A 26,323-nucleotide genomic window follows, 5' to 3' on the forward strand; every position below is an offset into this window, starting at 1 on the left:
TGTTGGGGAACTAAATGTTGTGCTTGCATGTGCTGCTACAACCAACCAAACTCCCCACCACCAACAACAACTTGAGTTCTTTAATAGCATTTGTATCATAATATTTTATAATGTTCAAAGTGTTTTGCATCTTTACAACAATGCTGTAAGGTAGGTAACTATCATCATCATCATCATATTACAAATGTGGCAATTAAGTGTGAGACAGCATAAACTTACTGAAGGCCAGCCAATGCATTTGTGGTTAAAGCAAGCTTTGGATTTCCTGGTTCAAAGCTGCTGTTCATAGATACCACCTCAACTCTCTGCTCCACATCCCTTCTACTTCTAGTGGAGATTACAAGATATTGTGCTACCAAGAACATTCAGAAGGCCCCCTGTATTTTCAAGAATATTTTTTACAAAATGGAATTCTTTGTTGTGAAGGCTTTGTCAGCCAACTCTACCTTAAAACAGTTGTATTGTAGGAAAACACTGTTCAAATAAATGCAGCTTGTCATGTGATAAGGCTGCAGGGCGTGAGGAAAAATGATTTCTTCCTGTGTTGCGTCTTCTACACATCTGTAAAAGGTATGCCCCAGCCTTATCCTGTATTGCAGCTAGTCAACATGATGCTGACTTCAATATGGTGTAGTAGCAGAGAGACTAGGGGCGTGTCTACACTATGCCTATATCATCCCTGTGCATCCAAATGACACATAGGGGATCCTGGGAGCAGGCAGGGATGATCCCTCAATTTTCCTGGGATAATCCTTAGGTGTAGAAAGGGCCTAGTTTGTGTTTATCCCTTAAAAAAGTAAATGTTGATGAAATTGGTAGATGAGGTTCATTCCTTCCAAGTTTACATTTCTGTGGTTTTATGTGGCATCCATGCCAGGTTTCCCCACCTGCTCCATTTGACATCTTTTTGCCCTTTACAGGAATCCCCTATAAGTAGGAAGCCACCAGCTTCTACCCAGAAGAGCGTCATAGGAGCAGACAATGACAGGTATTGCTCAAATAGAGAGAGCTAGAAAAGCCAAGCAGACATGTTTGTGCTTGTGTCACATGAAACACTCTGTTTCCTGTAGAATATCAGTTTGCCCCTGCCCCATACAGCTCTTAGTGGGCCAATTGTTTGGATGTGTTAAATTATCTCCTGCTGATCATTCATCATATGGATTGGGACAATTCACAGGTAGCCAGGATGAGGAACTGCTACACAATAGACTGCCTCTGACTAAACCCACGTGGGATGGCTGCTCCCATGCTGTTGCCAGTTAGGCTGTTCCTTAGAACTGCTTCAGTGAAGGATCTCCCACATGATTTAGGACACGGGCGTACAAGGAAAAGCACCAGACGGTTTTCTTTCTTGGCAGCATCCATGCTACTAACGTAATATGTGAGGCAGGCCTTTGTATCCAGTAAGCCTCTGCTTAAGCCTGGATTACTTTTGGGGAAAACATGTGGCATACTCAGCCGATGTAGTATATAAATGCTGTTGGCTTGTTGCATTTGTATCCTCTTGTTTCTCCAAGGAGCTTAGAATGGTAGTCACAGCCAAACATTTGAAGAAGGTTAGGATGCAAAAGGTTAGGATGCTCAAGCCATTGATTTTATAAGCCAAGTGGAATTTGAACCTGGGTTTCCCATATTCATAGCCACCAATTTAGTCACAACAGCATCCTGGCTTTTCTAAGAACAGACCGTTGAGTGTAGTGACACGCTTTGTCACTTTGGATTATCTGTCTATAGTCAAGCAGCCTCATCCTGTTAGCAAGGTCATCCTGTTAGCACCCTTCATGCCAAAAGCCAGACCTCATTAATATACCTTTTTTTTAAAAAAAAAAATCAAATCTGCAGGGCAGTTAAACAGTGGCTCTCATGCGAGAGCATCTTCAGTATCCCTGACCTTTTGAACTCTGATCCTCTGATGAACCGTAGTCGAATTCTCAAGAGAAAGAAAGCTCTGGCGAAGTTGGGATTTGAGTCCATGTCCAGCTCTGATGATGAGCCCCTGTCCTTTTCCTTCAGAGGTTCTGAGGACAGTAGGAGGTCTAGCTGTGGCCATCGCTCAGGTAAACACCAGCCACATTTTTTCTGCTTTGTCTCCTCTGTGTTCAATGGTTTTCACATGCTTTTGTTTTAACAGGTAAGGCTTTGGCAATGTTAAGAAATGGATGAAAAGCCGGTCTGTATGGTTTAATTGTAGACTAATCAACCTAGGTGTCAGGAGCCCAGCCCTTGGCTTTCTTTGTAATCAAACTGTCAAGCTGTTTTTTCAGTCAATTACCTTTTTTATGCAAACTATAAACAAACAGCACTTGCCTCAGGCTACAGACAATATCCTCATGCAGCAATTGGTGACAAGCTTCTTTAGCAAGTTTTGCATAATAGAGTAGGCTTCAGATAGCATCCCGAGATAAAGCACCCTGAATTAGAGTTGCCACTGGCCTACTATAGACCGTCCTTCTCAAACAGAGTGGGCTACCAAGTCCTGCCTCAAGGAGGGGGTCTTTCCATGGGGTTGCCTAGATTGCTGCAAGTCTCTTGGGGCAGCTCAAGATCCTACATTGCTCCTTCCTTTTATCTGACATCTAACTCTTGGGTCTCTTATTCCCGCCCCGTCTTCCTCTGCAGCCTAAGTTCCCACAGATTCAAAGGACCTGGCCTGGCTGTTGTCCAAATGATTAGATAGCAGCTGGACTTCACCCTCTCTGTCACTGTCATTCTCACTGCCCCCTCCCCAGTCCTGCAATCTTAGTGCCTCAACAATGCCTTGCACCTCCCTGTCCCAGGAGTATGTCTTGCATTGCACATCTTTCATTGATAAATCCAGAGCAATCACAATCTGTGAAGGCCGTTTTTAATTGGTTACAGGCTAACGTGTTTGCTTTTCAGGCTATTTTGATTTTGACAATGAAAATATTAAAAATGAATTTTCTAACCTGGGGTAACTTCTGTCTGTTTCATTGCAAGTTGTATGCAGTGTATCAGAAAGACACCTCTATCAGTGTTTCAGTAATTGCAGATATATTTACTAATACTTAAGCATTTCAATTGAATCAGTTAAATTGTGAACGATTAGGCAGCTCAAGGTTTTGTAATTGGTGGGTAGCCAAACTCTGATTAAAGAGAATAGGGATACTGGTGGGATGTCTTGGGACCCATATTGAAATGGGGCATTATGGCTTTTTTTGTGGTGGAAAAAAATTGTAGTTGTTGTTGTCGTCATCCTCATCCTCCTCCTCCTCCTCCTCCTCCTCTTCCTCCTCCTCTTTTTCACTGTCTGTTTAACACAGGCAAGGAAGGGCCACTACAACAGGAACCATTTTAAAATTTAGCTGCCATTAGTGGCGCAGTTTTGTGCATTGACTTCAAATATATGAGTTGTGTAGCTCTGCCTTCCCCTCTCTGACCGCTTTCGATCTGCTTTTGGTGGTAAACAGATCATTCCAGCTTTTCTTATTCTCCCCAGAGGAAGGTTTGCTCAACTGTGGCACTGACAAACCTCCAGAGAACATCTCCGACTGTGTCACATTGGACAGTGGCAGGTTTTCACCCCAAGCTGAAGCAGATCTCCTCTACGATGGGTAAGTAATGCAGGTAGGCAGAAATGCTACTCCCCAAACAGTCATTTAAGTCAAGAGATGTCGCAGTGTGTGTGCGGGGGAGGGGGCGGTGATCAGCGGGTCAAACTTTGAAGAGATTAAATGGATGGACAGAAAGAAGAATTCATCTCTCAATCTATTCCAGATCAATAAATATAATTATTAATTCACATTTGGGATATTATTAGTCAAAGTGCATATTGGGGGCCTTAACTTTAAACAAAGATAGAGACAAGCAGACATCCTAAACTGTAATGAAAATACTTTGAGGCGTGATGTGTTCAAATCACACTTTGAAGGGCTGTTTGTCTTTATCCCAAGTTTCCTTTATCACATAGTGGGCGCCAAACAAGCCTCTTTCTTAGCTTTAAAGAAAAGAAAAAAAACCAGTCAGATTTTTAACAGCTTGGTACAATTGCCACAACTCTGCATTGGCCTGAAATAAAAACCAGTATTTTGCCAGCTCAGCCTGACAGAGCTGCAAGCTCTCTAGTCCTATTCCCCACCACCACACCTCAATTTCTGGAATGGCCACCATGCCTCGTATCTATCTTGGTGGCTTTGATGCATCCCTTGCCACTAATTCTGGCACATTCCTCCTCCCCACCCCCACTTGACTGGCAGGATGGAAAGTTCCAGTAGCGGCTGGTCTGATGAGATTGTGCAGCATGGAAACAGCTGGGGGTTTCTGCGGAAGTCGTTCTCTTACATCTCTGCTATGACAAGCATTGGGAGCGCTCTCTTTTCTGATCTGGAACCTCCTTCTTCTCCGGTTTCATCGCTTTCCACCCGGATTGGTATGTGTGCATACAGATGAGATGTTTTGGTCAGAAGAGCCCTAATGCTGGGACAGAGCGCATGCCTAAAGTAACTTAGCCTGGGCCTAGAGCTTTATCACACCAGCGTTATACTGTGCAATCACTGCAAATTGCGTGCAAAGGACTCCAAAGTTTTCCAGCTTATCGTCTGCTTTTATTGTGAAGTACTCCCATGCATCCTGCTTTAATTCTGCTATAAAGAGAAAAGAATCGAGGTATTTGGCTACTAGTTTTCAAGCGAATCATTTGTTGTTTTCCGAATGGCCACTGGGGACACAGGATCATGTTTAAAGAAAAATTAAACAAATGCTTACATCTGCGTAAGTTTTAAAGATAAAGACATCAAAATTGGCACAGTAATAGATATTAAGGAGAGCTTTAAGCATACCAAATTTGAATTGGATTGGGTCATCCATTAATTTTTTAATGGTTTTTTACATTTTCCTCCTTAAACCCATTTCTTGGTAAGCAAAGGATCTTAGGAGCACTGCTGCCCGGGGTGAGATTTAGCTAACAACAACAACGGTGACAGCTTAATGCTGTAGGGGATAATTCGAGGGAAACAGGTACATGGGATGAAGCTTAGAATCTAAACCAAGCACGTTATTCTACTATGAATTGATTTTGTGTGCCATACAAAATAGGAGCAATTTTGTTGGATATTTTTAGTGGAAACACGGAATATATATTTTTTCAGTAATAAGTAAATAAATAAAGAACAACTCACCAACTCCCAACTTTGAATTATAGTGAAAACCATTGTTATGCATGGACTCTGCATGTCAAGAGTTTTCTAATGAAGTATGTTTCATGAGATTCAGTCAACGTGAAGGCAGTCAAAAGAGGATGACTAGCTAACACCCAACTTTGAATTATATATATATAAGATTGTCCCAGGATATACTCCTTGGTTGTCTTCATTTCAGGGGTTGCCCGAAGACCTCAGGAGTGGCTCTTCCCTGCTGGGATGCTGCCAGCAACTTATGTGTTTATCTTCTTGCTGCTAGCTGGCTGTTTCTCCATCAACATCTTGTATGGTTCCACATTCCTTGACCACATGGCTTTGATGTGGCTGATCTCCTCTGCCTTTGCTTTCATCACATCTTTCATCTTTCTGGAGCCACTGAAGGTGATGGCATAACCAATTCCTCTGTACTTCTGCAATGTTCTGAGTTATCACATATACATACTTTATGTTCTCAAATACAATAGGGGGATAGGCAGTTTTCAAACAGCCCTATAGCTGGCAGCCTGGAAACTATAAGTTTTTTGATCATGTGGGAAGCCCATGATCTCTTGATATTTATTTTAAATGAGGAGATCCATGGGGGCTGCCAAAATGATTGAGGAGCAGCACTGGGGGAGAGAGGGTGTTTAACAATATCCTTCCCGTGGAGGAATAGGCTCTCTTTCCACAGAGGGATGAATTTGCCACTGATTCATAGTGCTGAAGATAGCCTCAATGAAATGCTGAAAAAGGGAGTGATGTAAGGACTTTGTGTATTGAATGAACAAACACATTCTGCACCAAGAAGGTGAAGGGTTGTAGCTCAGTGGTACAGCACATGCTTTCAATCCAAGCAGCGCTGGGTTCAATACTTGGCATCACCAGGTAGGGCTGGGATAAAGGCTCCTGTCTGAAGGCCTGGAGAACTGCTGCTAATACCTGAAGACAATACTGAGCTGGATAAACCAATGGCAGCTTCCTTTGTACCTGTTCTCTCAGGTCGTGATTGGGACTCTGCATGCTGCCCTCTTCAGCAAGCCAGTGGAGAGTGAAGCTGATGGGCTGGTGGAGAAGCCCTTGGTGAAGCAAATGCCCGAGAGAGTTGGGAAGGTGCGAGTGCCCTGTGGTTACGGGCTGCTGCAGGCCAAGGAGGAGGCCAAGAAAGTACGCGCTCTCAAGAACTTAATGCGGGTAAGTTGCCCGACTTGTCTTGGGAAATGATGGCATGTGCATCCAGGCTTGGGAAGACCTTCTGAAAGTCATCCTGAAAAAGCTAATGTGATGTTGACATGGTCACGGCAACGGGCAAGGTGTGTAATCTGTGCAGCAGAATATTGAATGGAGATGAGAGGATCAAAAGAAAGTCTAGAGAGGAAGAGATGGTGGCAGTCAAGGTAAGAACTGACATGGGTGTGATCCAGAGTTTTGACAGCAGGTATAGGAGGCTTTGGAGGATTTACATGTATGGAGGTAAATTGACCTTATTGTGGCAACACAGTTTCATAGGTGGCTAAGGTCATCGGGCTTGAAGGAAACTGAGGGTCAACTGTGATTAAGAATCTTAATCACACCATATTACTGCTGTCATGCTGCTGTCACTAAAAAGACACTTCGGTCCAATTGGAGCTCCTGACTTTCTGCAGTAACGTTTGCAAGCAGCAACCAGAGAGGTCATCCCACTGGGTCACTTGGGGTGCTTCCAGACACAGGGCTCTGCTCAGAAGGCAATGTGTAGCAATTCCCTCTTTTTTTCTCTCCTTTCGTGGATTTTCTGTCATAAAGGAGGGGGGACTAGAAGAAGTGGTGGGAAAACATGGGAGGGTTATGAGTGGAAGATGATGACATCTGGACCCCTGTCAAATTCTGCAAATAAGACCAGGTGTTGGAACCATAAAAGCCTTGCTTGGAAGCACCCATGGTTACTTTCCACAATGACAGCAGTGGCCTTGAGGGAATTTCTGTCATTTCGGCTGGGAGTGAGGTCTCTACCTGTCTATATTATGGCGGCAAGATGATGAAGCCATGCAGCAGCAATTTTTCAGCAGCAACCATGCTGCAGCAGTAGCATCAGAATGTGATTTTAAATAAGCTCAGAGTCGTATCCTTGCTAAGGGCCAATTTTTAATGAGACCCAGGACTCCACTTAAGCCCAAACATGCATGGGAAGGGGTCTCGCCTCTTAATTTTTTTTTAACCTACATTTGTATGGTGTTACTGCTGCTGCTACAGCCCTCCTTAGGTCAGACTACAACCCTGTAGTGGGCCCGCCACCAGTTGAAGACAAATGAAGTAGAAGATGCTAACACAAGTGTTAGGATTTTCTCTGCCCACTAGGTGTCAGAATTGATTTAGATGTTAACTTTATTAATAAAGTTAACATCCAAATGCAACCAGATTTTTCAAGTTAAAAATCATTCACCTGCAGTATGGGCATCCATGATTGCGCTACGTCATGTACATTGAATTGTTATTTTCTTCTCCTCCGATCCCCTCATCCCAGAACTGCATCATTCATATGCTCTTCCTTCTGGTGGTGCTGACCATCAATTATCAGAGATGCTTCCGTGACAACAATGTCCATCTCCTGCATGCTGCTGCCAAACAAGCCATCTCGGTGACAAATGACAAAGGACTGAACTTCACTTCTGTGTGCAGGTGAGCTCTTCAGAGGGACGGAACATGGACAGATGGATAGCTTGCCATCACTAGTTTGTCATGGACAGTTTGCCATCACTAGAGGCACTTAAGAATTATATTGCAGGAAGATACCATGCCACTAAATATTCAGACATGTCTAAGGTCAAGTACATTGTCCTCAACATAAGTCATAAATATAATTGAACTGGGTCCAACTGACAATCTGCCCATCTAGCAGACTTTTGTGTCAATCATCAGGGCCAGATATTACACTGATAGTACATTCCCAGTACAACAGGCATTGCATGCAATGTGTACTATTTTTCTAAAGTTCTTGACAGCATTTTAACACAAAGTGGCTTACATTTTTTAAAAAAAATCTTCTAAGTTTTAAAAGTACTATAGCCACCCTCCCATCCTCAAGTGAAGCTGACATGAAACACACACACACACACAAGTAATGCAGCCATCATCTGCTACTAGTCATAGAACAGGGCTGGGCAATGGAGGACTGGGCTGCAATCCACTGGGCATCCAGACCTCCAGTATCAGAGGCAGTAAGCCTATGTGCACCAGTTGCTGGGGAACATAGGCAGGAGGGCGCTGATGCACTTGTGCCCTGCTTGTGGGTTGCTGCTTGATAGCTGGTTGGCTGGACCAGATGTACGTTTGGTCCAGCATGGCTCTTATGCTCTTACCTCTGCCAAAATTGCTGGGTTGCCACCAAAATTCAATGGCAAAGTGCTCTATACGTAGCACTACAGAGCACTGCAGTGGTTAAACATAGCTTGTTAGCAAGCTAAATTTAACCTCTTTGGCACTCTTTAGCAGCTATTGAATGATCAAAGATGCAAATTTTGCTGTTTGGACATTCCATAGCCAATATGGATGCCATCCGCCCCCCACAACACTTATGTTTTTGGGTGAAGCAATAGGGGGCACATGCAGCCTGCTGGCCATGTTGTCTACCCTTGTCATAGAATCATATAGAGGGACTTGTAGGCCATTTAGCTCAAGACAAAATATCCAGAACTGGAACATTCCCAACCAGATGGCCTCTGCTTAAAATCCCCCACTGAGGAAGAGTCACTGAATTCTTGATCGGCATTCCCTGTCTATCATTGACGATGATTGCATATCATTGACGATGATTGCAGTTTCCATAGAGTGTCCAAACAAATGAAGATGGCACTCCACTTTCAGGACTTTTAAAATCGGTTTATAAGATGTCATGGAACTTACAAAAGGCTATTCAGGAAAAGAATCTGGGAGGCCAAAGTAGGTAGAATGATGATACCTTTTCTTAGATCAACTAGTCTTAGTAAAAAAAAATGGAATACATTATTCTGATTCTCAGAAATCTCTTTTGTGTGGCAGTGAGGAAGGCACAATGTATTAAATCTGAACTCCCATAATGACAATGTTCATTAATAATGCAAATATTTGAATCACTTTGGGTAGATTATTACTCAGCCACAAGTCCTTGGCAGATAATAAATGAGCTCACAGTGGTTTTTAACACCAAGTAATATTTCAAATGCTGTTCCTGAGTAAAGTACCCAAACCACCCAGCCTATTATTTATATCAGCAGTGGGTATGAATTTTAGTTCCCATATGCATGCCTTAAGGCGCTGCTTTTAAAAATTATTATTATTGAAAGGCCAGAAAGTTTTGATTTGCAATGTTTGGCAGACCCCCTTGGCCTCAGACCTGCCTTGCTTGTGCCCCCCTCTCCTCCTCTGCTGCCTGACCCCTCTGCCTGGGCTCCCTGGGACAATTGGCATGTCCTTGCTTCCACCCACCTCACAAAGCCAAACTAGTCATGACTCAAAGCTGCTGTTTGTATTTATGGGAAGTCTCCATAACAATAACAACAACAACAACAACACCCTATAGTTGCATTCATTCCCTCTGTTAATTGCCCACATAGGGTGTGTTGTAATAAAGGCATACACAGATAAGGTCTTTCACCTGATCCTTCCTCCAGCTTTGTTCATGTGTAAGACTTCAAATGCCAGAAGAACACCAAATATTTGATGGAAGATGCCTGGGGGAAGGGCCCAGGTTGCTCCCAGAGTTCTCCTGTGTGCCGGACACCTCCTTAATAATGGCAAATGGAGCTGGCTGGCTACACAGCCAGATCAATTCCTTCTCCAAAGATGGCTGAAGTCTTCATAGATGTGTGACAGCAAAATGTCTTCATAGAATCGTAGAATCGTAGAATAGCAGAGTTGGAAGGGGCCTACAAGGCCATCGAGTCCAACCCCCTGCTCAATGCAGGAATCCACCTAAAGCATCCCTGGCAGATGGTTGTCCAGCTGCCTCTTCGCTATAGTCATTTTTTTCTTTGGGGAGTTCATTTGAAATAAAACAATTTCTTTGGTTTAATCCACTTTTCTGCACTAGGTGATAGATTTCACCATCACAGAATCAGGAAGCAAAACGAAGCGATTCTTTACTATGCTTTTCTTTAATAATATGTTGCATGGTTGATGAATTGCACCAGTCCTTTTTGTTTTGCAGCTACTCTGACACATTGGAATGGATAGACACTGTGCTACTGAACTACCTTTACAGCAACCCAACACTGACACTAGTAGGAGTTCCTCAACTCCACCATCAAAGCTCTACCGCAAGCCTGGTTATGGATCCAGGTGCGAATTCTGATGGAATCACTTTTCTCTCATGGCTGGCAAAGTGAAGAAGTTAAGGAAAATCTGAGAGAAATGGGCAGTAGGGGATTGTTTTAGTGGGAAGGGGCAGGGAAGTTAAAGACCCCAAAAAAGAGAAGTTGCTATTTCATGGCAGGCAGTGTTGAAACCTAAGAAGAGTTGGTCTACTCAGCTTTGGTTTTATGGGCCTATTTAACAAACAATGAAAAGGGAGATTGTGAAAGTGAGCTGGGGGTCTAGGAAATAGAGAAATGAATCTCGACCTCAGAAATCCCAGGTAGAATGTACATTAAGCCTAATAAACTGAATTAATGGGAGTTATAGTTCTGAGACTGTTAACAACAGTATTTCAAAGCATGTGCCAGGGGGAGAATATAGGTGGGGATTACCAAGATAAGTAATACATAAGTGTATGTATGCTGTCTGTATAGTATTTAACCTAGCAAGGAGTATTTATTTATTTATTTATTTATTTATTTATTTATTTATTTATTTATTTAAAAGCTCTTCCTGCTCCTTTTTCTGTACCTCTTAGGGCTTTCCCAGCCTGGACTTGCATTTCAGATGTACCACTTCAATACTGTCAGCAACACCTGTCCTCTGTGCCACTTGCCTGGGTCTAGATCAGAGGCGTCTCAGAACAGTCAGACAAATAGAGATACATGCGCTGACCCAACTCAGCATGATTCTTTTAGGTAAGAACTGATGTGGGAATCTGTACTTCTGGATTGCGCTCAAGTAATCATAGAGGATCTAACAACTAGACAATTCATGTTGACATCCAGACATGCTGAGCCAGTAGTGGGAATGCCAGCATCACATGATGGTCACTGTGGATCAGCTTATAGCGTGTGCTTGTGACCACTCACAAAGCTGTGGTTGTAAAGGTGTGCTGAAAACTCACCTATGCTGACTCTGTAATGTGGCACCACCTGCATTCATGTGACTGGCTCAGTGGAGGACAGGGCAGCAATCAGCTTGCATTGATTGTTCCAAGTGCAAGGATAGGATGGAGGATTGTCAATGGATGTGGGGAAGCTTCAAAGGGAATCGGAACTAAGGCTGGGAACATAATCTCTATCTTTGGGAGAAAAAGAACAGGATGCATGAAAGACTGAAGCCAGTGTGGCATAGTGGCCAAAGTGTTGGACTGGGAGTCGGAAGATCCACTGGGTGACTTTGGGCCAGTCACAGACTCTCAGCCCAACCCACCTCACAGGGTTGTTGTTGTGAGGATAAAATGGAGAGGAGGCAGAAAGTCAGTCTAGTTAATACATAGTCTTAAAAGCTTCAGGATTATGGAGGGAAAATGGTGGGATAAAAATGCAATAAATAAATAAATAAATAAATAAATAAATAAATAAATAATGCTCCCAAGGCATTTCTGACAGTTTCTAATTTCTAATTTTCATGGGCCCTAAATGGGATTTTGTTGGCAGGTTTTGGATCTGGGGTCATGCAGGATTTTACCACACAAATTCTGGCTGCTCAAGAGAGCTTGGGAACAACTCTGCAAAGGCCCAGAGGATACTGCACGACCTACAAGGAAGCAACTGGATCCACAAAAGGCAAAGTGCACAAGACCTTTATTTTTATTTGAAACTCAGCCTTCAAATGGAGAAAAAAATCAATGCACTGTGGGATTTTTCTTGTTGCTGTGGAAAAGAAGGAATGATTTTCCCCTTGGATGGCTTCTGCATTGTTCACTCAGTTTGCTAAGCTATGAGGGAAAAACAATTTATTTATTTATTTATTTCATTTCATTTCTATACCGCCCAATAGCCGAAGCTCTCTGGGCGGTTCACAAAAGTTAAAACCATGAAGAGCATAATAAAACAACCAACAATTTAAAAACACAAATACAAAATACAATATAAAAAGCACAACCAGGATAAAACCACACAGCAAAAATTGATATAGGTTAAAATATGAAATTAAAACAGCAGAGTTTAAATTTAAGTTAAATTAGGTGTTAAAATACTGAGAAAATAAAAAGGTCTTCAGCTGGTGACAAAAGGAAAATAATGTAGGCGCCAAGCGAATCTCTCTGGGGAGCTCATTCCACAACCGGGGTGCCACAGCGGAGAAAGCCCTCCTCCTAGTAGCCACCTGCCATACTTCCTTCGGCAGGGGCTCACGGAGAAGGACCCCTGTGGATGATCTTAAGGTCCAGGCAGGCACATATGGGAGGAGGCGTTCCTTCAAATAACCTGGCCCCAAGCCGTTTAGGGCTTTGAATGTCAATACCAGCACTTTGAATTGGGCCCGGACCTGGGCAGGATCTACACTACTGCTTTAAAGCGCTTTATAACAGTTATAAAGCGCTTTAACTGCTTTAAAGCGCTATAAAACTGTTACAAAGCACTTTAAAGCAGTAGTGTAGATCCGGCTCTGGACTGGCAGCCAATGAAGTTGTAAAAGGACTGGCGTAATGTGATCTCGCCAGCCAGTCCCTGTTAGTAAACGGGCTGCCCTGTTTTGTACCAGCTGAAGTTTCTGGACCGTTTTCAAAGGCAGCCCCACGTATAACGCATTGCAGTAATCCAAACAAGAGGTTATCAGAGCATGGATAACTGTAGCTAGGCTATCTCTGTCCAGATAAGGGCGTAGTTGGTATATCAACCTAAGCTGATAAAAGGTGCTCTTTGCCACTGAGTTCACCTGTGCCTCAAGTGACAGTTCTGGATCGAAGAGCACCCCCAAACTACGGACCCGATCCTTTAGGGAGAGTGCAACCCCGTCCAGGACAGGGCAAACATCACCTCGCCGGACAGATGAACCACCTGCTAACAGTACCTCCGTCTTGTCTGGATTGAGTCTCAGTTTGTTAGCCCTCATCCAGTCCATTACCATGCCCAGGCACTGGTTCAGAACAGTCACTGCCTCACCTGGGTTTGATGAAAAGGAAAGGTAGAGCTGGGTATCATCTGCATATTGCTGACACCTCAGTCCACATCTCCGGATAACCTCCCCCAGCGGCTTCATGTATATGTTAAACAGCATAGGGGATAAAATAGAGCCCTGCGGAACCCCATGGCTTAGGAGCCACAGCACAGAACAATAATCCCCCAGCATCACCTTCTGGAATCGGCCATCCAAGTAGGAGCGGAACCACTGCAACGCAGTACCTCCAACTCCCAGCTCAGACAACTTATCCAGAAGGATACCATGGTCGATGGTATCGAAGGCTGCTGAGAGGTCCAGGAGAATCAACGGGGTCGCACTCCCCCTGTCTCTCTCCTGGCAGAGGTCATCCCACAGGGCAACCAAGGCAGTTTCCATTCCAAAACTAGGCCTGAAACCCGATTGAAATGGATCTAGATAATCCGTTTCATTCAAGAGTGCCTGGAGTTGTCCTGCAACCACCCGCTCAAGCACCTTGCCCAGGAAAGGGATGTTCACCACCGGCCTATAGTTTTTAGCATCTTCCCGGTCCAGGTTTGGCTTTTTTAGGAGTGGTCTAATTACCGCCTCTTTTAAAGAGGCCAGCATCACTCCCTCTCTCAAGGAGGCATTTACAACTTCCTGGACCCAGCCGGCAATCCCCTCCTTATTTGATGTAATAAGCCATGAAGGGCAAGGGTCAAGCACACAGGTGGTCGACCGGACTTGGCCAAGCACCTTGTCCACATCCTCAGGCCTCGATAACTGAAACTCATCCAATAAAGCTGGCCCAGACGGCGCTCTGAACGCCTCTATTAGTGGAACTGCATTAAGTGTGGTGTCCAACTCAAGACGAATCTGAGCGACTTTATCTTCAAAGTGTTGTGCAAACTCGTCACAGCGTGCTACCGAGGGTTCAACAATCTCATGCCCTGGCCCACAGTGTAACAGGCCACGAACCACCCAGAAAAGCTTCGCTGGATGACACTGTGAAGATGCAATGCTGATGGAAAAGAACTGTCTCTTTGCCACCTTCACCACCACAGAGTAGGCTCGATAATGAGCTCTAACCCGTGTTTGGTCAGACTTAGCACGAGTTTTCCTCCAATATACATCATTGCTGCCTGGGTCTTTGCTATTCTGGCCATCTATCTGCTAAACCGATATTAAGGGTGCATAGCTTTAAACCTTATCTTAAGGGGACATGCATCCTTAATATCAGGGAGTTTCCTGTGATTCCCCAGTTCATAAGGCAGTTTGACATGGGTGCTGCTGAAGGCACAGCCTGAAGGTCAGGAAAAGTTCTAAGGAAAGAAAGATATCTTTTCTCACAGGCCACTGTTTAGGTTGCATAGCCTAGCTAGTTTGGCACCAGCCCATATGAACATTGTAGACTAACATGGAGGGAATCTACATGTCGTACTGAATGCGCTTGTGTGCGCCTCCAGTGTGCCGTCAAAACGATGGTGTAGACGGAGAAAGAAGAGACGGAGGAGGAGGCGGCTAGGGAAGAGGCGGAGGAGGAGGCGGAAGCGGAAGCTGAGCTCTCCGACCCGGGTGGCTCTTACCCCGGCAGCAGGAGGCCGGCGGGGAGGCAGCGGCAAGGACGGGGCCGGTTCCCCAGCCTCCGCCTCCTCCGCCTCTTCCGCCATCTCTTCTTTCTCCGTCTACGCAAGTGCCTTCAGTACGACGTGTAGATTCCCTCATGGTCTGCTCTTTAGGGACTGGAAACTCTTAAGCGGCACATCCATTACTGTAATTTAAGCCCCATGGAAGGACTCAAATGGCACACTTAACTACTATGGCGTCCTGTAGAGAATTGTAATTTTATGAGGGCACTAAGAATCCGGAGTTTAGAGATGGTTATTCTCCTCTCAGAAATTCTCCCCAGATGTCCTCAACTTGGAGCCATAGCACTTAAACCGGGTTTGAACCTGGATCAAATGCAGACATGTCCTAAGTGTGGCGTTGAGTGGGATATTGTAGGTCAGTCTTCCCAACCTTGAAGTTTTGGACTTCAACTACCATCATTCTCGGCCAGCATGGCCAGTGATCAGGAATGCTGGGAATTGTTTTCCAAATAACTGGAAGGCACCAGGTTGAGGAAGGCTGTTGCACGTCAATTTGGTGGGAATACCACTTCTAATGTTACTGTGTATAATTTCATCCTGCCTATAGGGTGAGGAGGGATCAAGCAAACAGGCAATGTTGCCTAGGAAAAGAGCAAAAAGACTCATAGTCTGCAGATGCTGAGAATGCAAGCAGAGCCTACCCATCCAGCCCTTCTAGAGGGAGGGGGGAATCTAACCAGCTTTACCCCATCTTATCTTAATATCACTTCTCTGGCCCCCAGAAAAATATTTCAGTATAGCTTGTTCTTCGAACTGACATTCACAGGTCTCTCTCTTCTTGCCTCTTTGTGATAGGAGCAGCAAAGCTGTGCTTGTCGAGTTCACCCAGTACAATGCTGATGTAAATCTGTACGTGGCAGTGATGCTCCTATTTGAGTTTCCACCGGCCAGGCCAGCAATTGCTTCGATGTCCTTTCTCCCTTTCCCAATGCTCTACTCTGGTGATCGTCAGGAGCTTCCCCTTGCTATGGTGGTATGTATCCTCCCGTATTGATGAGCGTGCTCCTGTATTGATGAGTGTGCTCCTGTGTTGATGAGCGTGCTCCCGTGTTGATGAGCATGCTCACAGCACAAGGGAACTTTGGAGTTGCTGGCTCACAGGTAGTGTGATCTGGCAGGTGATGTGTTGAGATATATGTGTATCCCACCCACCCCTCTCCTGAATGCATAGAATAGATATTTAGAGAGCTGTCCTATAGGGGTAGCAAAGGGAGACTCCGTAGTGGAAGAATCACTAAATTCAAAGCCCCTATCTAGGTGCAGGCTGGCCAGGGCAGAACTTGTGTAAGGTGGCCATCGCTTTTTGCTTTGACTTTTTCGTTGGCTGCAGCCAACCTTTTTAAAAATAATATTCCTTCCCATTTCTTCCAATGAGAGGGAAAATAGCTCCAGGGCTGGTGTCGTTTTTGCCCCTTATCAGGGACATGTCAGGGGAATGGCAGAGCTTTGGATCCCGCAAATCCAGGGCCTCCATCAGTCTGCTGTTTTTCAGCTCCTCCGGCTGTTGGAGACCCAGTAGAGCTTTCTGCCACCTGATCAAGGCTTCTGACAGCAGACTTCCTCCTCTGCCCATGAACCTCTGCTTCTGCCCATGGAAGAGGAGGTCCACAACAACATGCTATGGTCCCCGAGACACCCTCTGAGGGATCACAGGATTGTGCCTTTTTGTTTTAATATATGTATTATATTTATATCCTGCCCTCCTTCTGCAGAAGTGTGTATGTGCTCTTCTGGTCTTCCGAACAAGCCTACAGTAGGTTAGGCTGATAAGGAATGACTGGCCAAGGTCACCCTAGGCGCTTCATAACTGAGCAAGGGTTTGAACTCAGGTCTCCCCCAATGTATGGTCAGATACATTGACCACACTATCTCACAGAGTTGGGCCTCCAGCCTCTTCTAGACCAATCCCTAAGCCAGGATAGTCTTTAAGTATTCTAGAGTGGCTTTAACTCATCCCTGACAAATATCCTTTCTCCAAGAAGGAACGTCCTCAGCAGCCCTATGCACGGTTTATTGCATTGCATAGTGTTATTTGGGGGAGTTTATGAGGAAATGCACACAAACCTATTACACTATAGTTTAAAATCTCTTGCTCTATCCTCAATGGATAGGATGAATGATTGTATTCCTCTCCAACCATGTCCAAAATGTCCTCAAGCGTGTGGTACTTATCCATGTTTTTGCAGAAAGAAGGTCCACTGCTGTCATGAGGATTTTATCCCAAGTTAAGTGTGCCTAATGCTGCCATGTGATGCATAAGTAGCTGGGACTGGAGTAAGCTCCACAGCATACTGTGGGGCTTCCTTCTGAGTTAAACATGCATAAGGTTGCACTGTCAGTGTCTACTTCTGTGTGCCACATCAAGATACCGAGATGAAGGCCTTTTGCCCTTTGTTTTGGCTTCCTCCTCCCTCTGCAGATCTGCCTGCTTCTCTTCAGTGGAGCTTTCGTGCTACCAGAGCTGTCGTTCACACCCCAGGAAAGGGTGCCTGGCCAATGGCGGAGCCTCAGTTCCTTCCGGCTGCTCCTGGCCCTTCTTTCTGTAGCTGTGGCTGCCTTGCACTTTGCTTCCATCTGTTTGGCCAAGGTGCGGCTGATACATTACCAGGAGCACCGCCACAGTTTCACCAGCTTCTACGAAGTGGCTGTGCTGGCCCGGGCAGAAGCCGTCCTGTGTGCCCTGCTCCTAACGGTCACCATGCTGAAGGTGAGAAAAAGCAGCGGGGGAATTGAAAATTCCCTGACGCGCTTTGCAAATGCCACACCTGAAGTGGCCTTTACTATATTTAAGACCCCTTCACCACTGGGTCCCTTTAGGTCTGCAGTCTAACAACATATCTCCAGGATTCTTGTGACTTGGTGAAGGGATTTTCATGTGGGGCAATTATTCATTCATTTATGTGTTTTGTTTTGTTTTGAAGTTATATCCTGCCTTTGGGAAAAAATAATGGCTTACATCAACAAAAACTGTAATTAAAAAGTCAAACACACAGAGGGAGGGAGGCAACCATCCAGAAGACCAAAGTCTTTCTAGAACAGTCAGGAAGGTATTCAGTTTGGAACAAAATGCCAGGGAAGAAGGAAATTAAACTCTTGGGGGTGGAGCATTCCAAAGCACATGATTTCAGTCATTGCCCTGTACCAGTGATTCTCGTCAGCCATTTCATCCTATCAGAAAATGACCATCAGGGGAATCTTGCAGCATAGCCCAATGGTAGTATGCCAAAATCTTGCTGTGTCTCCTGGGGCTATCTTTCTGAGAGCCAGTGTGGTGTAGTGGCTAAAGTGTCGGACTGGGAGTCAGGAGATCCAGATTCTAGTCCCTACTCAGCCATGGAAACCCACTGGGTGACTTTGGGCCAGTCACACACTCTCAGTCCAACCCACCTCACAGGGTTGTTGTGAGGATAAAATGGAGAGGAGGAGGAGGGTTATGTACGCCACCTTGAGTTCCTTGGAAGAAAAAAGGTGAGATATAAATGCAATAATAAATAAATAAGGGTGCTGGAGGGTTTTCAGAAGTGCTATTGAGAATTGAACCTGCTCCTATTGGTGCAGCCTGTTCAGGGGTCCTCTTGCTGCTCTTGGAAACCCTTTCCATCTTAACAAGCACTTCTAGGACAAGATCACATAATAATAAACTCTTTCTTCATATTTGCTCATATTGTCATATGTTTGGGACCTTGTTAGCAGCTCATTTAGAACTTATTACCCCAAAGCAGAGTCTCATCAAAATATATCCCAAAGTGTGTGTGTGCATCCCACAGCCCTATAGCTGTGAAGGCATTTTTCAACAGTTGCTGATTTTGCAGGCCTATATTGAAAGGTGAGGCTGAAGTCCCAGTCCTATTTTGTTTCTTTTAATTGTTTCATTAACAATGTGACAACCATCATTATTTGTGTGGCGGGAAAGGCAGGGAGAGGGAGCAGTGTGTCTCTGGGTGCTCTGCACCCAGACACATCTGCACCATCCAGACCACCTAATAAGCATGTTTCCAAATGCCCCATTTTACTTTCCGACATAGCTGTGAATGGCTTTTATTCACTGATAGGGAAGGAAGCAAGGATTTGGCCCAGGGCCACCTTTGGGATGGGGGCCACACTGTCCCTGGTGATCCTGGCTATTGAGAATCGAACCTGCTCCTTTATCTGCATAACCCTGCTCTTGTTTGTATTTCGTGCTAATGCCAAAGTAGGGCAGGATCAGCTTTGAGATAGGATAGATTGTTGGGATAAAATTAACCATCCCGCCAGATAGGCAGGCTAGTTGTCATCAGTGACTGCAGTCCTGTAATGTGAATCTTGATGTTGTTCCATTTTTAAGTCAGTGGGACTATTCCTGAAGATTTCAGCCTTCACATCTCAACACCTAAACAAATTGACTGTGTAATTTGCCTTCACTGTAACACGTCCCTCCTTTCGAGTCTTGGTCAATGCCGTGTAGTTTGTTTTTGCTACAATTCATTACCCATCCTTTATAAAAAGAGAACTTTTAAAAAGTTACCATTTGTGTATAGCAAAGTGTCTGTTTTAGAAGGCACCGTGCCTGATGTATTTATAACCAGAATGATGCATACGCGGTTGTTAATGTGTGTATTAAATGATGCTGTAATGACCTTATAATTGTCATTGAGGCTTCTGCTGAGGGATAATTGTGGTGTCATTCCTTTACATGTGCTGCTTAATGAATCCGCATAGGGAGTCCCATCTGCTCTGTCCAGGTTTGGATGCATTAACACTTTGTTGCTGCCTCTTATTGCATTAATGAACAGACGAAGAAGGAGCAAACAAACAGAGCAGATAAATAAAGGCTGTTCAGAACTTTGGTTGTGGAGTCAGCAGGGAAATTGGTGCATGAGAGATTCCAATAAGTGGGATTATTGTTTCTCCCAAGAGGCTTGAGATAAACACAAGCTTTAAGTCCTTTAATCAAAACACTAAAGAGGAGAGAAGATATTCCAAGATGCCTAAAAAACACTTTATTGGGCCCAATGCATTTTGTGGGGGAAATTCCTTTCTCAGGGAACTCTTTTCTTCCTCCAAATCTTACCAATGCTTTCCTGCTTCAAAATGGCCCTTTAATAATAATAATAATTTTAAAAGCCAGCCTTCTTAGGTCCTTCTCAGACACAAGATGCTGGGATACAGATTATACACATGGGGTTGGATCCAGAATCTTCATTCTGCTAGTGGAAGGATGTCACGGGTGGAATGGGAATTCTACATCCTCTGTTCCCCCAAGCCCCTGAAGCAGATCTGGAGGGGATGGGATGTAGCAGGAAGCAGAAGTCTTGTTCCACGAGCAGTATTTTTCCACTGTTGGAACAAGGATTCTGGATCCAAGGCAAAATGTGGAACATTTATATTCAGCCTTATTAGCTAATGCTGTTTCCTAACCTGGATTTCTGAGAAGCTATGCTTGCCCCAAAGGATTGCCTTCCCTTTGAGGTTCTCATTTCAGGATTTTAAAGAATTGCACTATGATGATAGCATTGTAGCTTTCTTAATGTCCTCATCCTTCCAAAAATAAATAAATAAATACGTGCCTTTTAATCTTCCTTCTTTTTCTAGATTGTACAGCAGCTCCGTTTTGTCCGGAGATGGTCTGTGTTTGGAAGGACTTTCCATTGTGCCCTGAAGGAGCTAGTGGCTACCACACTCATCTTCCTCTTGTTTCTTCTCATCTGTGCTCAGTGTGGTTGTTTAGTAGGTTATACAAAAGAAGGGTGGGTGCGTGCGTGGGTATGAGGGGTGAGAACAGAGCTGTGTGACCAACACTGGATACAGATAAAGAACACTATGGGATCAAAAATTGAAGGCAGCCATGTTGGTTTCTTAGGGGGAAAAATCCAAATCTAATAGATATTGCATTTGTTAAGGCCAATTAAAAGCTCACAAAGTCACATGTAAATAGCAGCAAATTGTGGATTAATTAATAATAGGTCAACTGTGGGTTTTACCCATGATTAACCCCTATTGTCCAGGTTCAGACATCATGGAGCAACCTCTGATCGTGCCAATATTCAAAATGGTGGGGGCATGCACCCAACACGCACCATAGCAAATTGTGGGTTAATTAACCCAACATTTGCTATCATTACGTGCGAACTGGGTCAAAGGAGTGTCTGGATATGGTATTGGCATGAATGAGAGCAAGCTGAAACATAACCTAGGAAAGACAAAGCTTCTGTAGGTTGGGAAGTTCAGCAGTTCTGAATAGTGGTGTGAAACTGGTCCTGTGCAGCTTGGCCGTGCTCCTCAATTTGTCATTGTCTGGTGAGTCACAGGTAGTGGCTGTGGCCAGAAGTGCTTTTTACAAGCTTCAACTTGTGCACTGGTTGTGTCCCTATTTCGAACCATCGTACCTAGCCTCAGTAACCGATGTACTAATTGCCTCCAAACTGAATTATAGCTCTGAAGGCTAGATCATCCAAAAGCACATTCAGATCATGAAGGCTAGATCATCCAAAAGCACATTCAGAAACTCCAGTTGGTAAAACTATTCAACCATGGGGGTGCTGGTGGGGACCAGAAACTTAGAAACCTAACAACAATTTCACACAAACTGCACTGGCTGCCAGTAAGCTTCTGGTCCCAATTCAAAGTGCTGGTCTTAACTTTTAAAGCCTTTAATGCCTTGGGACCAAGCTATTTGAAAGAACACCTTAACTTATATAATTCTACCCATATACTAAGATCTACATAAGGGTTCCTCCTTGAGTCTCTGCTGTGAAGATCTGTTAGACTGGCATGCACAAGAATGTTTTTTGTAAACCGCCCAGAGAGCTTCGGCTATGGGGCGGTATATAAATGCAATAAATAAATAAATAAATAAATGTTTTGTGATGGTGGCTCTAACAACATCAAACTCCTTAACGTGTGCATAACACATTCTGAACAGGCGTATAGGGAAACAGTAAAGACCTTTCTGTTTAAAACTGCCTGCCGTTGAATTTGCAATTGTGTTGTGTTCAAATCAGCTTTGCAAAGTGCTCTGCATCTTGTATCTGTGCACTCTATGGGGGCAAGGGAAGACACACGGCCCTCCAGATGTTGTTGGATTGCAATTCCTATCAACATTTGCAGGGCTACATGTTCCTCATGCCTGGCCTATAGGCACCCACGTACCCTTGCTTATTCTGTTTCGCTCTGTCCCATCACCGATGAGGGAGATGCTTGACTGGGAGCCTCTGTGATTGCCAAGGCTGCCAATGGGAAGAGAATGCTCCTACCTTTTCAAAAATGAATCCTGACTTTTTCTTTCCTTCCTCATTACCAGGCCTTCTCTGCATCTGTGGAAGAGTTCAGGACACTCCCATGTGCCTTTTCAGCCCTGCTTTTTGCTCTCTATGGAAAGATAGCTTTCTTCCAGTCATTGTTGGAGGTTTCCCCTATCCTGGGTACAACATACATGCTCAGCTTTGGAGTAGGAGTGTTCTGGATTGGGCGAAGTTTCCTCTGCGCTTCTGTCCTTTGTAGCTACCGCGCTGTCCATTCTGAGATATACCATCCAGCTATTGAGCCTCAGGATTATGAAATGATTGAATTTTTGGTGAAACGGTTTAAGCTCTGGATAGGACTCAGCAAAACTAAAGAGGTAAAAATGAAGGTGGGATGAGGAGGGGAAGGATATAACAGTCTGCTGCACAACCTTGTCCCAAGGGGACAGAGAATGAGGTGGAAGGAGAGAATGGGGTTGCTATATGCAGTTGCAGCAACAGAGAACCTGGTGACTTCCATAATGGGAGTTTGATTCATGCAAGCACACCACAAATGTGGCAGTCACTTTAAATGGAGGTGATGTAGTGGCTAAAGTGTTGGACTGGGAGCCAGGAAACCTGGGTTCTAGTCCCCACTCAGCCATGGAAACACACTGGGTGACTTTGGGCCAGTCACAGACTCTCAGCCCAACCTACCTCACAGGGTTGTTGTGTGTGGATAAAATGGCGATTATGTATGCTGCCCCGGGGTTCTTTGGAGAAAAAAAGGCGGGATATAAATGCAATAATAATAAAAAATAAACTTGTGCTCCTACAGATGTTTTGCTTACAATTCCCATCACCCCTCACTACTGGCTATACTAAAGCCAATGGGAGATGGAAGCTCAAACATCTGGAGGGGCACAAGTTGCCCACCCCTGCTTTAAATACAAGCCATGTGGAGGCTGATCCATGTGTTCAGTTGAGGGAAAGCTGCCTCCAGGGGGTGAAGTAGGAGTGGAGAAGCAAGGCCCCCTGCTTAATGTTTCCCACAATGATTTCATATATTTGAAAACCACTGGGGACAACTACAGGGGTGGAATCTAGAGTGGGGAAAGAGCAAACAGGAAAGTGTTTGCATGCTGCGTCTTTGCTCCCTATTTCCACCCACGGTAAATACATTTTCCTCATCTAAATGGGGAAAATCAGGCTACTATCACATTTGTATGTAACGTGTTGTTTGGCCCTCAGTGTTGGCAGACACTGACTCTGTTCAAACAACAGCTAAGCCACGGTGGTTAAACATTATGGCTTAATGTATCATGTGAACCATGACGTAGCATGTCGTATGAACCATTCCTAACCAAGGTAGCTACATAACCAATGATTTAAACACGTTCTCTAACCATTTGCTGCAAAAGCTTTAGCAGCCGAACCATGGCTTAGTGTGTTGTCTGAACAAGCCCACTATGTGCAGCTGCTTGTAGATGTGAATTGGAGTTTACTTTATTTAGATCTAGTTATGCAACCCCCGAGCTAGTCTCTTCCAGCAAGCCTACCCAGATGAATTTTAAACCTCAGAATTTAAGATGCTATTATTATTATTATTTATATAGCACCATCAATGTACATGGTGCTGTACAGATTGCACAGTAAATAGCAAGACCCTGCTGCATAGGCTTACAATCTAATAAAGTTGTAGTAAACAATAAGGAGGGAAAGAGAATGCAAACAGGCACAGGGAAGTGTAAACAGGCACCGGGTAGGGTGAAGCTAACAGTATAGAGTCAGAACAAACTCAATATTTAAAAGCTATAGGGAAAAGAAAAGTTTTTAGCTGAGTTTTAAAAGCTGTGATTGAGTTGGTAGTTCTCAAGTGTTCTGGAAGAGCGTTCCAGGCGTAAGGGGCAGCAGAAGAAAAAGGACGAAGCCGAGTAAGGGAAGTGGGGGTCCTTGGGCAGGTGAGAAGCATGGCATCAGAGGAGCGGAGAGCACGAGCGGGGCAATAGTGTGCTGTGACTGTTGTTTTAATATTGTATTGGTTTTATATGCTCTTTTAACTAAGTTTATGTATTTTATTTAGTGTTGCTCCCTGCCTCGATCCAGAGGGAGAGATGGATTATTATTATTATTATTGGAGTTCTTACCTGGTTTGTGGAGTTTGTGGAGGTTTTTACCTCCTGCAGCTGCTTCCCCAACCATGGCAACCTTTACCCAGAAATAGATTAAAGCCTGTTCTCTCTAATCAGTTGTTTTATTTTGTAAACTAACTTGAGGGAGCTTTTTGCCCAGATCAGGACCTAAATATATGAATTAAAATAAGTACTAGATATTCAGGTCTTTAGCATGCATCAGTTTTTTGCCTCACTTAGAAGCCGTATTAATTCAGTCTAATGTTCCTATAAATAGCGGTTTCCAATAGGTGTGATGACATCTAACCCTACCTCTTGTTTGCATGCACTGTTCTTGCCTTGTAGAAGGGCTAATTTTAATATGAAAATCGGCTAATTTTAATACCATGTTGGCGTTATTTTGGCATCCATTTTGAGAGGCCTCTATATATCTCACAGCATAATCCATATACAGAATGGCAGCATAGTTATGCCTAGGATGGCTGGAATAGGTCTTCGACCCGACAAGAGGAATAAGAATTTGTCACTGAAATTTGATCTCGTCTTTCAGTTTCGACACAAGGTGAAATTTGAAGGAATGGATTCACTGACTTCTCACTCTTCTGGAAACTCCAAACAGTCTCACCTCTGTTCTCCCAGCACCAACTTCCACTGTGCTAGTGCAACTTCCTTCAGCTCTGAAGAGATAGCGCTTCCTGAGAGCCCTACGCCTGATCCATGCAGTGTAGGTTTTTACCTACAGCACCTGCCATCTGCAGTTAATGATCTCCTGGACTGCTTTGACAGGGTCCTAAAACTGACAGAGGATGTCTGCCACCTTGAGACCAGCCTGGAGCAGACTCAGAGGAGAATCTCTGAGAACAAGAAGGGGCAAAGAAGCCTTCCCAACGAAAAGGTGGCGTCACTCTCCTCAAGAACCCAGTTAAGGCTGCCACGGACACATAGCACATTCTCAGAATCTGCCTTGGCCAGGCTTAGAGCTCACCGTGTCAGGATTTCCAGCTGCAGTGCCACTGAAGTCTGTAAGCAGCTCTCAGCACATGCTGCATCACAGCAACCATCAAGGTGCAGGGCTTTGCTGGGCAGTCCTCCAGCTTCAGGAAACTCCTGCCACAGAATCCCTCCCTGGCCTGGCCTTTGGTTAAAAAAGAGGCCAAAAAGCGAGGAAGGACAGGGATGCCAGTGTTGTGATGCACTTCAGAGACAGATCCCTTTAAAGAGGAGAGCGTGGCAAGGAATAGGTGACATGTAGTCAAACTCTGTATAGGCTAAATTGAGCACTGAGCTTGTAGCTGCCTCCCCCCGCCCCTGTAAAGCTTCAACATAATGCCTGCAACTGTAAAAATAGTGGCTGGATTAGACTCAGATTTCTCCTCGTACATGCACAAATGACATGCCTAACAGAGAATATATAAATATGCTATGGCCTAGTTCTTAAGGGTTCTCTTACAACCATCCGGCATTTTCATACTACTGGGCTGTTTGCAGGTGGAAAATGGGTGGGATATAAATTAAAAAGGAAAACATATGAGGAAGGCTTTAAAATATCACTAATCAACACCTCCATATACCTATAATTCTTTGTAGGACAACAGCTGTCGCCCTTAGGGAACTTTTCATGTCTAGCTTATACATCATAAATGCTGTATTTACTATTAACTGGTGCAAGAAGCCATTTCATTTAACCCCTGTATATTTAACAGCAGTTCTTGGACTGAAATCTTTGCATAAAAGTTGTAACAGAAAATTCCACAATTGATGGGAGTTCTGTGCTGATGCAGCAACAGCATTTTCCACAAGCTGCGATCAGGTGAGTAAATAGGCTAATGGCACCTGGCATGCATAGCCGATTTAAACAAGCCACTGTGCCTTACATAAGCCACTATGTCCTGTTTTAGTCATGCAAAATGGGTCTGTGTGTGCATTTGAGTACATGCATGTGCCATGCACACACACGCACACACAGAAGAAAGAGATGGATGGCCAAATGAGTTGTAAGTTATACCAATTTCATTTCACATTTCCTGTTCTCA

General features: G+C 44.3%; 2 protein-coding genes across 2 annotated transcripts in view; both read left to right on the plus strand.

Moving 5' to 3' along the window:
• LOC134395338 (polycystin-1-like) overlaps positions 1-2,624 on the plus strand; it is a 30,600-nt gene extending 27,976 nt beyond the window's left edge. The window contains exons 21-23 of the mRNA XM_063121499.1: positions 921-988; positions 1,924-2,057; positions 2,620-2,624. Of these exons, the coding sequence (XP_062977569.1) occupies positions 921-988; positions 1,924-2,057; positions 2,620-2,624 (207 nt within the window). The remainder of the gene's footprint in view (positions 1-920; positions 989-1,923; positions 2,058-2,619) is intronic.
• Positions 2,625-2,753: 129 nt separating this feature from the next.
• LOC134395339 (polycystin-1-like) lies at positions 2,754-26,227 on the plus strand. The gene is made up of 14 exons (XM_063121500.1): positions 2,754-2,779; positions 3,429-3,572; positions 4,215-4,387; positions 5,335-5,537; positions 6,135-6,326; positions 7,636-7,790; positions 10,297-10,427; positions 10,981-11,140; positions 11,885-12,013; positions 15,755-15,932; positions 17,379-17,666; positions 20,531-20,665; positions 22,239-22,556; positions 24,841-26,227. Exons 1-14 carry the CDS (start codon positions 2,754-2,756, stop codon positions 25,540-25,542), a joined length of 2,934 nt encoding a protein of 977 aa, XP_062977570.1. The 3' UTR covers positions 25,543-26,227.
• The last annotated feature ends 96 nt before the right edge of the window (positions 26,228-26,323 follow it).

This window comes from Elgaria multicarinata, chromosome 3, assembly GCF_023053635.1.
Source record: "Elgaria multicarinata webbii isolate HBS135686 ecotype San Diego chromosome 3, rElgMul1.1.pri, whole genome shotgun sequence".
Taxonomy (NCBI): domain Eukaryota; kingdom Metazoa; phylum Chordata; class Lepidosauria; order Squamata; family Anguidae; genus Elgaria; species Elgaria multicarinata.